Source organism: Chiroxiphia lanceolata, chromosome 16, assembly GCF_009829145.1.
Source record: "Chiroxiphia lanceolata isolate bChiLan1 chromosome 16, bChiLan1.pri, whole genome shotgun sequence".
NCBI classification, from domain to species: domain Eukaryota; kingdom Metazoa; phylum Chordata; class Aves; order Passeriformes; family Pipridae; genus Chiroxiphia; species Chiroxiphia lanceolata.
In genome coordinates, this window is record NC_045652.1 from 1866716 (window position 1) to 1883426 (window position 16711).

General features: G+C 62.4%; 1 protein-coding gene across 4 annotated transcripts; it reads left to right on the forward strand.

Annotated features, from left to right (window-relative positions):
- SBK1 (SH3 domain binding kinase 1) lies at positions 1-16078 on the forward strand. 4 transcript variants are annotated; one of them, XM_032704185.1, is made up of 5 exons: positions 6305-6343; positions 7938-8602; positions 13164-13366; positions 13469-13671; positions 14418-16078. In XM_032704185.1, exons 3-5 carry the CDS (start codon positions 13171-13173, stop codon positions 15198-15200), a joined length of 1182 nt encoding a protein of 393 aa, XP_032560076.1. In that variant the 5' UTR covers positions 6305-6343; positions 7938-8602; positions 13164-13170; the 3' UTR covers positions 15201-16078. The 4 variants fall into 4 exon arrangements, with proteins under 4 accessions (XP_032560073.1, XP_032560077.1, XP_032560076.1 ...); XM_032704182.1 differs by lacking the exons at positions 6305-6343; positions 7938-8602 and adding an exon at positions 1-661; XM_032704186.1 differs by lacking the exon at positions 7938-8602 and having other exon boundaries at positions 6303-6343.
- Positions 16079-16711: the final 633 nt, after the last annotated feature.

Below are 16711 nucleotides of genomic sequence, written 5' to 3' on the forward strand. Positions count from 1 at the left end.
CCGGTGAGACGAGCCCCGCGGAGCCGCCGCTCCACGACGACACAACTTTCCTCCTCCACCAGCGTGCTGGGCTCCCGACCCGGCCACCTGCCTGCCAGACCCCTTCCAGACCCCGCTGGATCCTGCCAGCGCCTGCTGGACCCCACCTGCTGCAGGGGACACTTTTCCCTCACAGCCACACGAGCACCGTCCGGTGCCACGGGGCAGCCGCTTCTCGCGGCCTCTGAAGCACCGCAGGGCTCGGACCCCTCGCCCGGGTGATGCCATCCCAGGTGCCGGCTCGCACCCGCTGAGGAATGGCACTGCCGCCGGCCGGGCTGCACGATGGGTGCCGGGGCGGCACTGGGCATCGTCAGCCCCGGAGCGAGGGCGACACGATGGGACACGACACATCCCGGCGCTGCCCCCGTGCCCGGTGAGCGGCCGGTCCCGGTGCTCAGCCCGGCCGTGTGACGGGCCCCCCGACACCATGGCCCCGAGAGGGCCAGCGTGAGCCTCAGGCCACCGCCGGCACCGGCAAGGAAGATGCCAACACCCCTCCGGCACTGCGTGCCCTGCGGTCCCCCTCGCCCGGGCACGGCGGCCACTGGAGCCGAGCGATGGATTCCTTCTGCTTCGTCTGCTTCCAGAAAGAGGAGCTGCAGCCCCTGCACCTGCACAGGTCAGTGCCGCGGGTCCCGGGACACCACTGGTGGGGACACAGCGCTGGTGGGGCCGTGCCATGAGCCCATGGTGGGGCATGGCATGGGAGCAGGGCACCGAACGGGGCTGGGGGACAGAGTCTGGCATGGGCCATGCCAAAGTTTCCTTTGGAGTAGGTGCATCCTCTCCTGGCCGGAGGAGTCCAGAGCCCCATTCTGAGCTGTGCAGTGCCCGGAGAGGCTGCGGTGCACAGCACGTGTGAGTGTCTGCCATGTGCTTCCCTGGCAGCAGCTCTCTGGGGAACCCAGTGGGCATCCTGTGCCGTGCCATGACATGCTGGTGTGCTCATGGGAGCGGGGCTGTGGGCAGCGATGTGTATTCCAGAGCTATCCCAAATCCATCCTTGAGACATCCCACCCACTCCTGCCCACCTGAGCAGGGTCCCTGGCCAGTCTCTCCTCTTCCCTGGCTGGCTGGGGCCAGGGGGCCAGAGCAGTTTGAGGGTCCCCAAGGGCAGCCACGAGGCTTCCCAAGGCCTGTCCCTCTCAGCAGCATCACCGGCACTCACCTCCCCCTTCCCCAAAATCTCCTCTGCCATCGGCGCTGCTGAGCGGCAGCCAAGGAGAATGTGCCGGAATTAGCCGGGCAGCCGGTGAGGATGCGAGGTGTGAATGCTGGAACATGTTGTGCCCAACTGCTCCTCTGTGGCACTGAGCCACTGCCAGCTCCTGTGCCATGCCTTCATCCCCAGAGCAGAGCTCCCACCCTCTCCAGCCAGGAGCCTGCCAGGCACTGGCTGCCCAGGGTGAGGGCTGGGGGGGCTCAGGGCCACCGGCTGGGCTGTGGGTGTGGCACAAATCCAGGCAGTCTGTCCTTCCTCCTGGTGTGCAGGAAGTTGTAGGATTTGTTTTGGTGTAAATCCTGGGGTTTTGGAGCCTTGGTTCCCGTGAGTCACTGCCCAGGTGGGGGGGACAGGGAGACCAGGGATCAAGAGGGGCCTTGTGTGTGGGTGCCGCTGGCTGAGGGATGCACAGAATTCCCAGGGCTCCCATCCCATACAGCCTGGGGCTGGACCTGACTGGCAGCATTCATCCACACTGTGATGGGTCACAGGTGTCACAGTTTGTTGTTCTCAGCCACAGAGGGAGCACCCAGGGTGGCAGTGTGGTGGACCAGAGTCCTGAATGGTGGCCGCAGGGGGATGGAGAAGCAGGAACATCCTTGGCTTGTGCCTGTCCTGCCCTGCTCCAAGATGGGCTACGCTGGGGGGGTCCCTGTGTCTGAACACCCCTCTAGTTGTCACCAGTCTGTCCCTGAGCCTGTCTGCATCCCATGGTGACATGGCTGTCATCGCATGTCACCTCCAGCACAGCCCCAGTGGGGTAGGCTCCCCTCGGGTGACCAAAGGGTGCTATCAGAGGGTGCTCCCTGGTCCTGCCACCTGCGCCAGGGGCAGTAAGTGGGCCCCACGCATGGGTGCTGTGGCAGCATCTATCCCCCCTTGTCTGTTCCCCCCCATGTCTGTCCTCCCGTGCCTGTTCCCCCCCATGTCTGTCCCCCCCGTGCCTGTCCCCGCAGCCTCTAGATGGTGCCAGGAGAACGGTCTGCGAGCGGAGGCGGCCGGCGCCGTGCGGTGCTGGATGGTGCTGGGTACCGGGGTGCCGAGGTGTCGGGGTGCCAGGGCAGACCCCGTTGCTCTCCCCGTGCCCCCAGTTCAGTCCCTCCCTCTCCCAGAAGAAACACGTTCTGCCTCTTTTCCCGGGAAACCCATTCAAAAGAACTCCCTTCTGTTTCCTTCCAGCCCGGTAGCTGCACAGACATCATTCGGCTCCAGAGCCAACACCATTCCCAAGCTCCCGGCAAGTGCGGCCGGTGCTGCAGGTCCTGACCCAGCCCGCAGGACGCTGTGCCCCCCGCCCGGCTGTTGGGGTCCATCTCATGTCCCCCGGGAGCACGGACGGGCCCTGGGGCTCCGAGGACAGGGACATCACCCCAAGGGCCGCTAGCAGGGGCTTGGCGTGTGCCCACCGCTGCCCCACAGCTCCCGGGTCGTGTCCCCTCCCCGACCTTGAGAGCAGCCGCTGGGAATCTCATCCCGGCTGCCACCACATGGGATGGCAACACACGCGGGGGGGACCACCGAGGTGGGGGGCGCTGAGCCCCCCGTCCAGAGTCCGGGAACCAGCTCCCACCAATCCCCTTTACCCTGGAATTCCCCGTGGATGGGCGCTGTCCCCAGGAACGGAGGGGGCACCCAGCTCCCCCCGGGCTGGAGGGGTGGGGGGTGTTCGGCCCCCAGCCGGGACACGCCGGAGCCCCCCGGGACGAGCGGTTCCCTTTGCGGCTCCCGGCGTGCTCCGCTCCCGCGTCAGCCTCCCCGCTTCCCTCCCTCTCCTCCTTCCCAGCATCCCCGCAGCAAGCCCGGCAGGTTTTAGCTCGTGTCACCGGTGCGTGACAGGCTGCGGGGGGCAGTGGAACCCCGATCGTGGGGGGCTCAGCCCCTGGGCTCCTGCTCCGGCCAAGCGACGCCGAAGGGACAACCGACCTTCTCGCTGAATTCCGAGGGGATTTGCCTCGCTGAAAAAATTTTGGGCTTTCCAGGTCACTTCCCGCCACCCACCCTGTCCAAGCACATCCCATGGCACAAGCTGGATATTCCCTTTCTGAGCAGAAATCCCAGGGACACTCGTTGTCCCTCGGGGAGCTGGGGGATCTTTGCACGGTTTGGGATTGTATGAGGTGATAAACATATTTGATCCGGTTTCTTTCATCTCGTTAATCTTAATTAGTTATTAATATTCTGGGAGTGCTTTGAAGGCCACAAGCTCGGTGCAAATGCTCCCTGGTACTACTGGTGTTACTATTACTCAGTGTGTGTGTGACCCACATGCTGGCAAGGGCCTGAGCTGCAGCCTGGAAGCCACAAAGGGAGCTGACAAGCCCCATGGAGCCCCACAGAGTCCCACAGAGCCACATGGTGTCCCCTAGAGTCCGGCTGAGCCCCACAGAGATCCATTAAGCCCCATGGAGCCCCAGAGATCCCCACAGAACCCCATGGAGTGCTGATAAGCCAATGGAACCCCGTGGAATCTTCCATGGAGCCCTGCTGAGCCTTACAAAGCCCTACAAAGACCTGGTGAACCTCATGGAGTCCCATGGAGTCCTGATGAGTCCCATGGAGCCCCATAGAACTCCACAAAGCTCCATGGAGTCCCATAGAGCTCCACTGAGCCCTGCTGAGCCCCACCAAGCCCCATGGAGTCCCATGGAGTCCCACAGAGTCCCACGGAGCCCTGCCAGGCCCAGTTGGTCCCTCACTGCCAGCTCAGCCTCTGTGTACCCGGAGCATAGCACAGCCCCATCCTCCAGCACCGGGGTGGTGACACTCGGAGATGATCCATGTGTAGGACCTGTGACACCATCCCCGCAGCCTGCCATGGTTCCTGGGCTGGCTCCCTGGGCACTGGCACCTCCCACCTGACCTAGAAACAGCCCTGAGCTATAAATAGGGCAGGAGCCAAAGGAGAGCTCAGAGGAGCAGCTTGGAATGCTGCAAGCGGGAGGCTGTGGGAGCTGGAATGGCATGGCAAGGACAGGCAGGGGACACAGGCTGACATGGGACTTGGGAAGGGGCAAGGCTGGACCCACTCTGTCCCCAGCAGCCCATGGAGTGGGGTGTGCAAGGAAGGCAGGTGTGGCTTTCACCGGCCTGTGTCCTACTGGCCCAATGGTGCAGAGAGCACTGCAGCTCTGCCCCCATCTCCCAGAACTTTCCCTTTTCCCAGCATCCTCACCCCACGATGCTCTCCTGCCCTGTGCCACCCCTTTCCCAGCCCCACAGCAGCTGCTCTGGGCACCGTCAGCCCCCATCCAGCCCACCTTGGCTTGCTGGGGCACTGGGCTCTGGAATTTCTGCCCTCACGCCACACGGATGCCCACATCCCAGTGGGGATCACCCACATCCCAGTGGGGATCACCCACACTGGGAGCATTCGAGCCACGGGTGCTGGAGCTATTACAGGAACTGGTGAGTGGAGGGAGACTGAGGGCACTGGCACTGTGAGCCTTTCCCAGGGCCCAGACCCTGGGGCTGGCAGTGCCCCGTGCAGCTGCCAAGCGGGAAGAGGGTGACAGTGGCACAGCCGATCCTGACACAAATTAAAGCACAGTACTGGAGTGTGATTCACCCTCCTGCTTTAAAGTCATTCATGAAAAGATTCATTGCTCTGCGTCCTCTACAGGAGCAGATCAGAGCCGGCAGTGAGTCAGTGCCGATGGCTCCCCGGCCCTGTCCAGGTGGCTCAGGGGGCAATGGGACAGCCCCAATCCCAGCAGAGCAGGCACAACTGGTGTGTGGGAACAGCACACTGCCCCCCCTCAGAACATGAGGAAGCCCCATGGCTGTGGGTCAGGTCAAAGTGGCATCAGGGACCCAGCAAAGGGACCCAGCACCCAGCTGAGAGTCAAACAAACTGTGGTCTGTGTTAAATGTCCCTGCTCGGCGTCTGAGGGGACAGAGGGAAAGCAGGAAGAGGAGATGTGCCCAGGGGTGCTCCAAGGAAGAGCACAGTGCCTACCCCTCGCCTTCCTCCAGAAAAACTGTCACTGTCCCCTGGCCTGGAGGTACCTGGGAGCTGCTGGTGCCCAGCTCTGGCATCACTTGCTGAGCGTGTTGCCAAATTTAAGGAGGCTGAAGGAAAGCCTCTGTGTTGCCTTCGCCTCAGCTGGTGTTCCCTAGCTCAGCCCAAAGGGTCCTACCATCCGTGGGAAGCCTCATGTCCTGCATGTAGTGAGGAGCAGCTCTTGGGGAGCAGCCTGTGCTATGGTGGGGCATCACCTGTGCCGGGTGGAACAGATTGCCCACAGAAGCTGTGGCTGCCCCATCCCTGGAAGCATTCAAGGACAGGTTGGATGGGCCTTGGAGCAACCTGGTCTAGTGGAAGGTGTCCCTGCCCATGGCAGGTCCCTTTCCATCCAAACCATTCTGTGACTCTAGGATTCATGGTGAGCATCACCCACACCACGGTGGACATCACCTGTGCCAAGGGAAAGGGACCAGAGCCTTGGAGGGCTCAGGGTGTGCCCAGGGGACCAGTGAGCAGCAGGATCAGTCCTGTGCCTGGATATTCCTGCTGCATGGTGCTGGTGCTGCTGACCCCCATATGCTCCAAGCTTGGACTATCGGGGTCCTTGGGTGGGTGAGGGGTGTGAAGCTGACCCCTTAGGAGCACCAGTCTCACCTCTATTGTCCCCAGCCCCGTGGTCTGCTCCGTGCCGAACCCGCGGTACCGGAGCTCCGCACCCGGTGGGGAGGGGGCGGCTCATCCCTGACCCCCCTCTCCAGGGCTACTCCCGCTCTTAATCCCTTCAGCTACATGGAGGGCGGGGACAAGCAGCGCTCCGCATCCCTCATCGCGCATCTCCCCATCCCCGCGGGGCCGGTGGCGGAGCCCCCCCGCTCCTCCCGCTCCTCCCGCTCCGCGCTCCCTCCCCAGGGCGGCGCCGGTGCCGGTGCGGGCGGAGCGCGGCGCGGGGCGGGCGCTGCCGGGGGCTGCGGGGGGCTCGGCTCCGCTCCGCTCCGCTCCTCCGGCGGCGGCGGCGGCGGGGCCGCGGCATGAGGAGCCCGGCGGGGCGAGCGGAGGGCGGCAGCAGCGGCTCCTCTCCCGCCGGGGACGGGGCGCGGCGGCGGCTCGTCCCTCCGGTAAGGCGGCGGTGCGGGGCTGGGGCTGCGGGGATGAGCTGGGGCGATGGGGGTGCGGCTATGGGGGTGCGGGAGACGCTGCCCGCCCGGTACCGAGGCCGCCCTTTGTTTGCCCGCACGGCGCTGGGAGGGGGCAAACCCCTCATCCCGGTACAGCCGGGGCTCCGGGATGAACGGAGCGGGGAGAGGCACCGCGCGGTGCGGGCGCTGCCCCCCGGGATCGGCCGCCCTCCCCGGCCCGGGTCCCTCCTGCGGCCGATGGCACCTGCGCTCCGGGCGGCCCCGGCACGGCGCGGGGGGGACGGGGAGGAGGGACGGGGACGGCGGGGCGTTGAGCGACACCGGAGCGGAGCCGGGGCCGGGGGATCGGGGGGCTGGTCCCCGGGGGCTCCCGATGGATTTGGGGGCGTCTGGAAGGATGCGCTGAGGTGGAAGGCAGCTGGAAGCAGGGAGAGGCGGCCTCGGGGGCAGCTCAGGCCATGTCCCCTCGTGTCCCCTCATCACCTCCCATCGTGTCCTCTCATTGTGTACCCTTGTGTACCCTCATCACCTCCCCATGTCATCTCCCCTTGTTTTCCATGTTCCCTCATCTCCCCTTGTGTTCCCTCATCAGCTTCCTGTCTTCCCTCTTACCTCCTCTCGTTGTCCCCTCATGTCCTCTTGTCATCTCCCCTCAAGCCCCCTCATCATCTCCCCTCCTGTCCCCTCATTGTCTCCTCATTGTGTCCTCTCTTGTCCCCTTGTCATCTCCCCATGTCATCTCCTCTTGTCATCTCGCCTTGTGTCCCCTCGTGTCCCTTCATTGTGTCCCCTCATGTCCCCTTATGTTCCCTCATCACCTGCCCTGTCCCCCTTTTCCCCCCGCAATGTGCCCCCGTGTCCCCTCGGGCACGGTCGTGGACCCGGCCTCCATCCCATCCCATCCCATCCCATCCCATCCCATCCCATCCCATCCCATCCCATCCCATCCCATCCCATCCCATCCCATCCCATCCCATCCCATCCCATCCCATCCTCTCCCTGGCTGTGGCGGGGAAGGGGGAGCGTGACCCACTTTCCTCCAGGTCCGGCCCCGCTGCCGCTGTGGCTGTGGGCAGGCGACGCCAGCCGGGAGCCCCACCACATCTCGGGGACCGGGACTGGGGACAGGGACAGGGTGGTGCAGCCTCAGCACCCCTCTGTGCCAGGCCGGTGTCGAGGTGTCACCCACGGGGAGGTGAAGCTCAGAGCTGGGTGCCCACACGCCGAGCCCCCGACCCGCCCGGCGCTCAGAGTGACCCTGAGCGGGGTGTGCCCGTGCCCTGCCCGGGATGCCGTGGGAGGAGATGAGGCACGGTGGCGGTGGGAGCACCCTCCTTCCTGGGAGCATTCCCAGTGGTGGGAGCCGGGGCTGAGGCAGGGGGGATGCCCGGGCTGCGTGGGGCACGTACAGACTGTGCAGCCTCTTGGGTGGTGTCAGTGCTGGTTTTTGTGGTGGGGTGACGTGCCCCCATTGCCCGCAGGAGTGAGCAGGGCTGAGGGCTAGCTGGCCCTGCCCCGGGGACCCGGTGGCCAGGCAATGGGCAGGTGCCGTTCGGGGCATTTGTCTTTGCAGATCCCAACCGTGCGGTGCTGCTGGCGCTGGTGGAAGAGTTTTGGGAGGGAGATGATGACAGGCTGATGAAACCAATCAAACAATGAAGTAATCATAAATCCCCGGTGCCGGCGGTGAAGGCGGGAGCAGCTGGAGGCTGGAGGAGCTGAGGTCCTAACGAAACCATCCCGCTGAGCAGCAGAAATCCCGGGAGGCCGAAGCACTGAAAGGTGGCCAAGGTCCTGTCACCAGGGCCGATGGACAGAGACAGCACAGCACAGTGTGGATGAGGGCGGGGAAAATCCTGCTGGCAGCTCCGGGGGAGCAGTGCAGAGGGCACGGAGGACAGCAGCAGGAAGGAAGAGCGGTGGCTCCCCAGGAGCTGTCGGAGGAGAGAGTTCTGGTGCTTTGTTTGCTCTTCACAAATTTGCCTGCGAAACCTGAATCCTGGGACCAGAGGCTGAGGAATCTTGTCACAGGCTGATAGTCAGGATGAGAGATGGATCCCACAGCAGGAGACGCTATGGATGGGTGTGAGGGGGCCTGACCCTGCCCCACAGCTGGGACATCCCCACCGGGAGAGCAGCTCCTGCCAACTGGGATCCTGCGCGTGGCTGGGCGTTCATTGGCTTTGCTGAAGACGACCCTGGTGCTGAGAAGGCTGCTCTAGAATAGGCAAGGAGCTGGTATGAGAATTGTTGGATACCTTGGAATTCAGTGCCAATTCAGCCCAGACTGGGGTCACTGGGAAGTCCCAGTTGCTGCAGGTGCTTTGGTGGAGGTTTGGTGCTAGTTCGGGTGGTTCCAGTGGTGGTGGTGATGACTTCCCTGCAGAGCCAGCAGGAGAGCATGTAAATGTACCCCATCCATGGCCTCTTTGGGGGTGGCTGCTCCTCCCAGGCTGCGGGATGCTGGCAGAGGGGCTGTTCCCAAACTGCTGCCACAGGCTGATGTCCCTGAGCCACGTGTGACCGACCACTTCCTGGACATACTCAGCTTATCCCGAGCGGTTTTGGATGGTCCTGGGTGAAGGAACTCTTTCCCTACACATTTTGCTGCTTTTGGCGGGGTGGGAGGCAATGGCTGGCCGGGGTGGAGGCTGCCCAGCCGTGGCAGGTACCAGTGGCTCCGAGCCCCTGTGAGATGCTCGTCCTCCCCCCGTGCCTGCAGAGACGTCCTCGTTAGGTGAAGGTGCCTTTGCAAGCCCTCCCTGGGCTCCACCGTGCCACGGCCCCCAGGAAGCACAGCTCATATCTGTTATCTGTTGTGCGGGTCCCAGCGGTGCGGAGGAGAGGAGAGGATGTCCCTGGAACGGGGTCAGGCAGGAACAGGGTCAGGCAGGAACAGAGGCAGTGGGGTCTGGAAATGGAGTGGGGCGCTGGGAGGCAGCGGCTCCACTCGGGGCACGGCCAAAGCACCACTGGCCCCTTGCCCCAGTGACACCCCAGCACCAGGGTGGTGTGGGAGGAGGGGGACCAGGAGCAGCAAAGGGCCAACCCCCCTTGGACATGACTTTGCTGGCTCAGTGGGTAGTTTGGGGAAAATAGGGGAGGTTTGGGAGCTGGTTAGAGTGTGAAGGGAGGCAGCTTCCTCCTGATGGGTGCCTTGGCCTCCAGCCTGCTGGGCTTGGAGGGGAGTCAGTGTTATCTGCTAGTAACTAAAGATTTGGGGATGGCAAAGGGAGAAATCAAAGCTCTGCCCAGTACCTACCAAGTGCAGGGACAGAGCAGTGTGGGCCTGTGCCCATCCCACTGCTGCGTGTTTCTCAGTTCTCCCCTCTTTAAAGAGAAATTGGGGTCTTGCCAAGGCCCTGCCCTGCTTTGCATAAGTTTTCCCTTTGTTTTCTCAATTCCTTTTCCCAGAGCAGCCCATGGTGCAAGTCCCATCCCCTGGCCAGGCTTCCAGTCCTGCATTGGGCTCAGCACAACCCCTTTTCCTTTAACCTCCCTCAATAAATGGGTTGTTTTTCTGTCAGTCTCTGATGCGACCAGAGGGATTTTTTCCCCCTTTCCCTCTTAATTTCCAAGCAGCTGCTGCTCCAGCAGCCTCCTCTAGGGGAGCCTGGGGCAGCTCTCCCGGGCGTCCTCTGCTCCTCTCAATGAGCTCTTAATGAGTTTGCAATTAGTTATCGGCAGAGCCGATGTGCCCAGGGCTGGGTGTGCAGTGGCGTGGGATGTGGAGCAGGATGCAGAGCAGGGCAAAGCATCTCCTTCTAAGAGTGGCATCAGAGTGGGAATGGTTTGTTAGTGCTGGCCCCAGTACCTGGCAGGATGCTGGGCTCTGGATATGGGATTATGTCTTCCCGGGATTTGCTCTGTGATGTTGGTGATGGAGCCGGGAGGTTTGGGAAGAGGAGCAGCAGCTGCCGACGGAGACGAGTGGCTGCCTATAAATACCTGCCAGGGAGCAAGGAAGAAGTGGGTGGATTATCCTCCTCACTCAATGAGATAAACGGTTCTGAAGCTTAAACACAGAACAATTTTAGTCTGAATAGTAGGAGAAACGGTTCAGGATGCGGAGATGACGGCAGGAACTGCCTGTGGTGAGCGGCAGGTCCCAGTGCCACGTGGCAGCAGCTTTGCTGCCCCTTTGCCATTCCCAGGATCTAGAGTGGTGGGGGCCTTTGCCAGGGCTCAGCTGGGATGTGCATCCTTACTCCCTTCTTGGGAAAACTCCTTCAAGAACACCCGAAACAACTGGGCTGGGAGAAGGTGGGTTTGGCTTCCTTTGGGCATGGTGCTCTTCTGGTGTTTAGGGGCAGGACAGGAGCTGGTGTGCCGAGAAAAGGCCCCATTTTGGCTCTGATGACCCGATCTGGCACGTTGGTGGGCCTGGCCTGGGCGCAGAGGGCAGTCAAAGACACGAGACCTCAGCCCCAGCTGTGTCAGGTTGGTGGGATCTCTTGCCGCATTGGCACCATCATCTCCCTGTGTCCCGCTGTTCCCCCATCCCAGCTGTCCCTGTGAGCGTGCAGAGCTGGAAATGAGCCCTCGCTCCCACCCGCTGCTGCCCCGCTTCGCTGCTCACATCAAACCCAACATGTTTTCAAAAGCATTTCAATTTTTAATGAAAACTTCTGTGTTTACGCTTGCCTCGGTCTCGGCACATTGGTATTTTGGTCACCGCTGCTGTTGGGTCTCTCCCGGGATCGCTGATGGCTCCGTGTTCCCGTTAGCCCTGGCAGAGCGGGGCGTGCTGTGCGGAGCCGGCACTGCGGCAGGATCCTGGCAACGTCCCTGTCCCTGGAAGCACATCCCTGTGCCAGCTGTGCAGACCACAGCAGGGCTTGGTGGGATCTCTGTTTCTCATGGATTTTCCCTGGTTGACGGTCAGAGACACCTGGAAACCCCAACAGGTTGAGCCAAGAGGAAAAGCAAACAGCCTTTGTCTTGGAAAGCATTTCCGTAACGCATCAGTCCTTCCCCTCCTCTCTCCCATCCAGCCAACAGGTTTTTTCCTCAAAGCCCAACTTTCCTGACGTGAATAATTGCATTTCAACACCGGTTAATTAAGAGACATCGATGAGCGTGATTGTAAATCCAAGTGTAGACGGAATTCTTCTTGCAGGATGCTGGGGGCTGTTTTCAGTCCTGCCTCCAGCAAGCTGCTGCACTGATCCACCTCCACCTCCAGCACCCAGACGCTGAGATGGTGCTCCTCTGCCAGGAGGCCAATGAAACACTATGGAGATGAGCTGCTTTGGAGATCTTATGAGTCAAACTGTTACATTTTTGGAACATCATGATGTTGAAGTTCCTATTCTATTTTTTCCCCAACTTCCCAGGGAAAAAAATATGACTATAATAAGTGAAGAAGCTGAGCTTTGCTTTGGGATGAGAGGCAGCACGGTGCAGGGAAGGAAGGAGGAAGAAGTTGGAGATCAGTCTCAGTCTTGTTGGGAAAGGGTTGGGTGTGATCTTGACCCTGGGGGGTTGTGGGTGCTTCAGGGGGTGATGGAGGATGAGCAGCACCCTGAAGACAGTGTGGTGAGTGACTCCAAGCTCAGCTCTTGTTGTAGGGATGGTCAGAGCGCAGAAAAAGAGTCACTGGTTTGATGGGAGTGAAGAATGTTGGTGCTGTTGTCCATGTGCTGCTGGCTGGGCCACCCCTTGCTCGGCTCTGGTGAGATCCCACCCGGAGTACCGTGCCCAGCTCTGGGGTCCACAGCACAGGAAAGGTGGATCTGTTAGAGCAAGGCCAGAGGAGGCCACAAAGATGATTATTGGGATGGAGCACCTCTGCTATGAGGAAAAGCTGAGAGAATTTGGATTTTAAAGGCTGGAGAAGGCTCCAGGGAGACCTTGGAGCCCCTTCCAGTGCCTAAAGGGGCTCCAAGAGAGCTGGAGAGGGACTTGGGACAAGGGCCTGGACTGAGAGGACAAAGGAGAATGGCTTCCCACTGCCAGAGGGCAGGGTTAGGTGGGATATTGGGAAGGAATTCTTCCCTGTGAGGGTGGTGAGGCCCTGGCACAGGTTGCCCAGAGAAGCTGTGGCTGCCCCATCCCTGGAAGTGTTGAAGGCCAGGCTGGAGAGGGCTTGGAGTAACCTTGTGTAGAGGAAGGTGTCCCTGCCCATGGCAGGGGGGTGGAATGAGTTGAGCTTTGAAGCTCCTTGCAACTGAAACCAGTCTGTGATTCTGTGATTCTCTGAACCAGGGCATCCATCACCTTGGCAGGGGGAGGCCAAGAGTCAGTGCTGATGGATAGTCAGAGGGATATGATGGAGGGATTTCTGGAAGAGCCATCATATCCCGCCGGGTGCCTGCAGCATGGCCCTGGTTCTGCTCTGGAGTGTCACTGGCTTGTGTGAGGCTCAGCTCTGGAGGGGGCTGCAGTGGTGGAGGGGACAGGGCTGGCTGCCAGGGTCCCCACTGAGGACTGTGGCAGCAGTGGGGAGCCTCTAAAGGCCTCAATGTGTGGTGGCTGTGAACACACCAGGGCTGAGGAAATGTGTGTGTGTGTGTGTCCATGTGTGTGTCCACGTCCCTGCCCTCCTGTCTCTGCCATGCCCTGAGCCCTCCCTTTGCCCCCAGACATCCCCCTGAGTTGGTGGCACAGGGACCACTGACCCACACGGCTGCAGCCCCACAGAGACTGGAGCATCCTCTCCAGAGCAATTTGTTTGGTAGCCACAGGGCACAGAGGGGTGGCACTCAGCAGGGGCTGCTCCAGCCCTGGGGGTGGGATGGGACGGGACACGGTGGCTTTGTAGCACCCACTGAAATGCTGCCACGCCTCTGCCTTGCAGCGCAACCATGAGCGCGGGTTCGATTGAGCAGGAGCCGTCGCGCAAGCTGGCCTGCTGCGGGGTGCCCCTCATCACCGAGGACATGCAGTCCCTGGCCATCCGCACCCTCTCAGGCACCGACATCAGCAAGCACTACGACCTCATCCGCGAGCTCGGCAAGGGCACCTACGGCAAGGTGGACCTGGTGTCCCACAAAAGCACAGGTGAGAGCAGGGGAGAGTGGAGCAGGGGGCTGTGCTGGGAGCAGAGTGCCTGGCACATCCCAACCGTGCCCCGGGCTCACCTCCATCCCCTGCCCTCCACAGGCACCAAGATGGCCCTGAAGTTCGTCAACAAGAGCAAGACAAAGCTGAAGAACTTCCTGCGGGAGTTCAGCATCACCAACACACTCTCCTCCAGCCCCTTCATCATCAAGGTCTTTGACGTGGTCTTCGAGACCGAGGACTGCTACGTCTTCGCTCAGGAGTATGCCCCTGGTGGGGACCTCTTCGACATCATCCCTCCCCAGGTGAGAGCCCCCGCCCCTCCCGTGGGAGCCCTTTTGGGATGTGGGGGCTCCGTATCCCCAGGGCTCTGAGCAAAGCTGCTGTGGTGCTTTGGTGCCCCTGTGGGAGGGGGCTGCAGGTGCAAGGACTGGGCAGCCCTGTGTGGATCTCTCCTGAACATAAGCACCTACAAGCAAGTCTGGGACTGATCACCCATCCCCTGGGTGGCTGAGATCCATCATCCATCCCTAGAGTGACCTGGGACCCATCACTCTTCCCTAGGGTGATCTGGGCCTTGTAATGCATCCGTAGGGTGGCCTGGGACTTATCACTCATCCCCTGGGTGGTCTGAGATCCATCATCCATCACTAGGATGGCCTAAGGCCTGTTACCTATCCCTAGAGTGGCCTTCCCATCACCCTTCCCTTGGGGAAGTTGTGGCTGCCTGAACCATGAAAGTGTTCAAGGCAGGTTGGATGGGGCTTGGAGCAACCTGGTCTAGTGGAAGGTGTCCCTGCTCATGGCAAGTGGTGAAATGAGATGGCCCTTAAGGTCCCTTACAACCCAGACCATCCTGGGGTTCTATGGGGAGTCACCATCCATCCCTCAGCTGGCCCAGGACCCACCACCCATCTCCCTGCCTCAGAAAGCACCCAGATAAAGCCATCCATGACCATGTTGGATGTGTAACAGATATGTGTGGGGTCCCCGAGCTGGGTGGGAACACTCCAGGGCTCGGTGGTGGGTGGCTGACGCCGTGTCTGCACAGGTGGGGCTCCCCGAGGAGCTGGTGAAGCGCTGTGTGCAGCAGCTGGGCCTGGCCCTCGACTACATGCACAGCAAGAGCCTGGTGCACCGGGACATCAAACCGGAGAACGTCCTGCTCTTCGACCGCGACTGCCGCCGCGTCAAACTGGCCGACTTTGGCATGACCCGCAAGGTGGGCTGCCGGGTCAAGCGCATCAGTGGCACCATCCCCTACACGGCGCCCGAGGTGTGCCAGGCCGGCCGGGCCGAGGGCTTTGCTGTGGACACCAGCATCGATGTCTGGGCTTTTGGGGTGCTCATCTTCTGCGTCCTCACCGGCAACTTTCCCTGGGAGGCGGCGGTGGCGTCCGATGCCTTCTTCGAGGAGTTCGTGCGGTGGCAGAAGGGGCGGCTGGGGGGGCTGCCCTCGCAGTGGCGGCGCTTCACGGACAGTGCCCTGCGCATGTTCCAGCGCCTGCTGGCCCTCGACCCCGAGAAGCGCTGCCCCGTCAAGGAGGTTTTCTACTTCATCAAGTGCGACCTGATGGCCGAGGTGCGGTGCCGGCCCTCCTACCGCTCCCGCAAACACACCAGGGACAAGCTCCCGGCCGGCTCCCACTGCCACGAGGCCACCGGCTCCTGCACCCCCGCCCCGCTCAAGAGGACCGTCCTGACAGAAGGGAGCGGAGCGCGCGGCCCCGAGTCCAGCGCGGCCGCCCCGGGGACGGCCAGCAGGACAGATGGACGGCAGGACAAAGGCAAAGGACAGATGGTCCTGGCCACAGCAATAGAGATCTGCGTCTGACGGCGCCGCGGCAGCGGCCGCACGACCCGTCCTGTCCCCCCGCCCCGGCAACTGGGATGGGAGGAGCTGCTCGTGGTGGAGGCACGAGCCGGGACCAGGCTCTGGGTCTCCCAAAGCAAAAAAAAGGAAAAGAAACGCAAATGAAGAGGAAAAGGACAGAACTGGTTGCGCTCTGCAGCGCCGAGGATGCCAATGCCCCCACCCTGCCTGGGTGAGGCCGGCGGTGGGAGCCCAGCCAAGGGCACCGCGCGCTGCCAGGGAGGACAGGGGTGCCCACGGCCCTGCCATGGCCATGCTGCCCCTCCAAGGCTTCCCACAGGGTGGCATGGGGAGAGGTCTCCCAGTACAGGGAGGAAGAGTCGGGAGGGTAGTGGATGGGAGGTCCGGGGCAGGCAGTGCCCACTGGCTCTCCCCCACCCTGTGCTTGATCCCTGGACTGGGAGCGGGAAGGCCGATGACCCCACACCATGGAGGAGGCCTTTGGGGAGGTTTGAGTGGGTGATGATTTGTCCCCTTCCACCAATCCCTGCCCTGCTGGTGGGGACTGGGAAGGGATGAGGAGATGGGCACCGGGCTGGTGATGGGGAGCTGGGGGGTTTCAGGCAGCCCAGGACCCCTGGCAACCCCGGCTGCCTCCCTATGGTGGGAGGTGCTGGCAGCCATCGATGTAGCAAGTGTCCCTGTCTGTGTGTCATTGTGTGTCCCACCACTGCCACTGGCAGCCCCTGTCTCCCCTGCCCTGCCCCACACGGCCCCAGACCCCACTGGAGGGACAGGTCCCCCCAGCCGGGAGCTGAGCTCCGGGCCGTGGCCCGTGGCCACAGTGCCATCCAGCAGGTTGGATGCTCAGGGCCAAGCTGGCTCTGCCGTAGTGGCATCTCTGCAGACTCTCTGTCCCTGGGAGAGGTGGCAGCAGTGCAGCCCCAGGCTGGCCTGCACACCCCGGGGGCAGGGGAGGGGGCTCCGAGCAGCCTCCAGAGAGCCAGCCTGGCTCCCTGTGCTCATCCCATCACCCCTCCTCGCTGTCACCCCTTCCCCAAACTCTGTCACTCTCCCCTGGGGCTGGCGGGGAGGAGGCGCTGGGATGGACCCCCGGGGCTGGCTGCAGCAAGGCAGGGGGTGGTGGCACGAGCCGCTGGTGGTCCCTTAGTGACAAGATCACGGGTGTGTGTGGGACACACAACTCCCCTCGTGGTTTTGGGCACTCAGCGGAGTGGGGGGCTCACCCGGAGAGGGTGGGGGCACCCCAAGGTGGTAGCACTCTGGTATGGTTTGGGCTTCCCTCCCATCGGGTGGGTGCTGGGGGGACCCCCCGTGCCCCCGGCGCCGCAATTCCCGCACCAAGGGCTATCCCGCTATCCAGCAGCAGCAGCAGCAGCAGTTTACAGAGCAGGCGGGCGGACCCCCCGTCCCCGCTGCTGCCCCCGGGCCCCTCTGCCCCCGCCCGCGGTGCCGGGCCCCGGGCGGCCTTAGAAGTAGCATTGCCCCTAAGTAGAGACGCTCTAGGCACC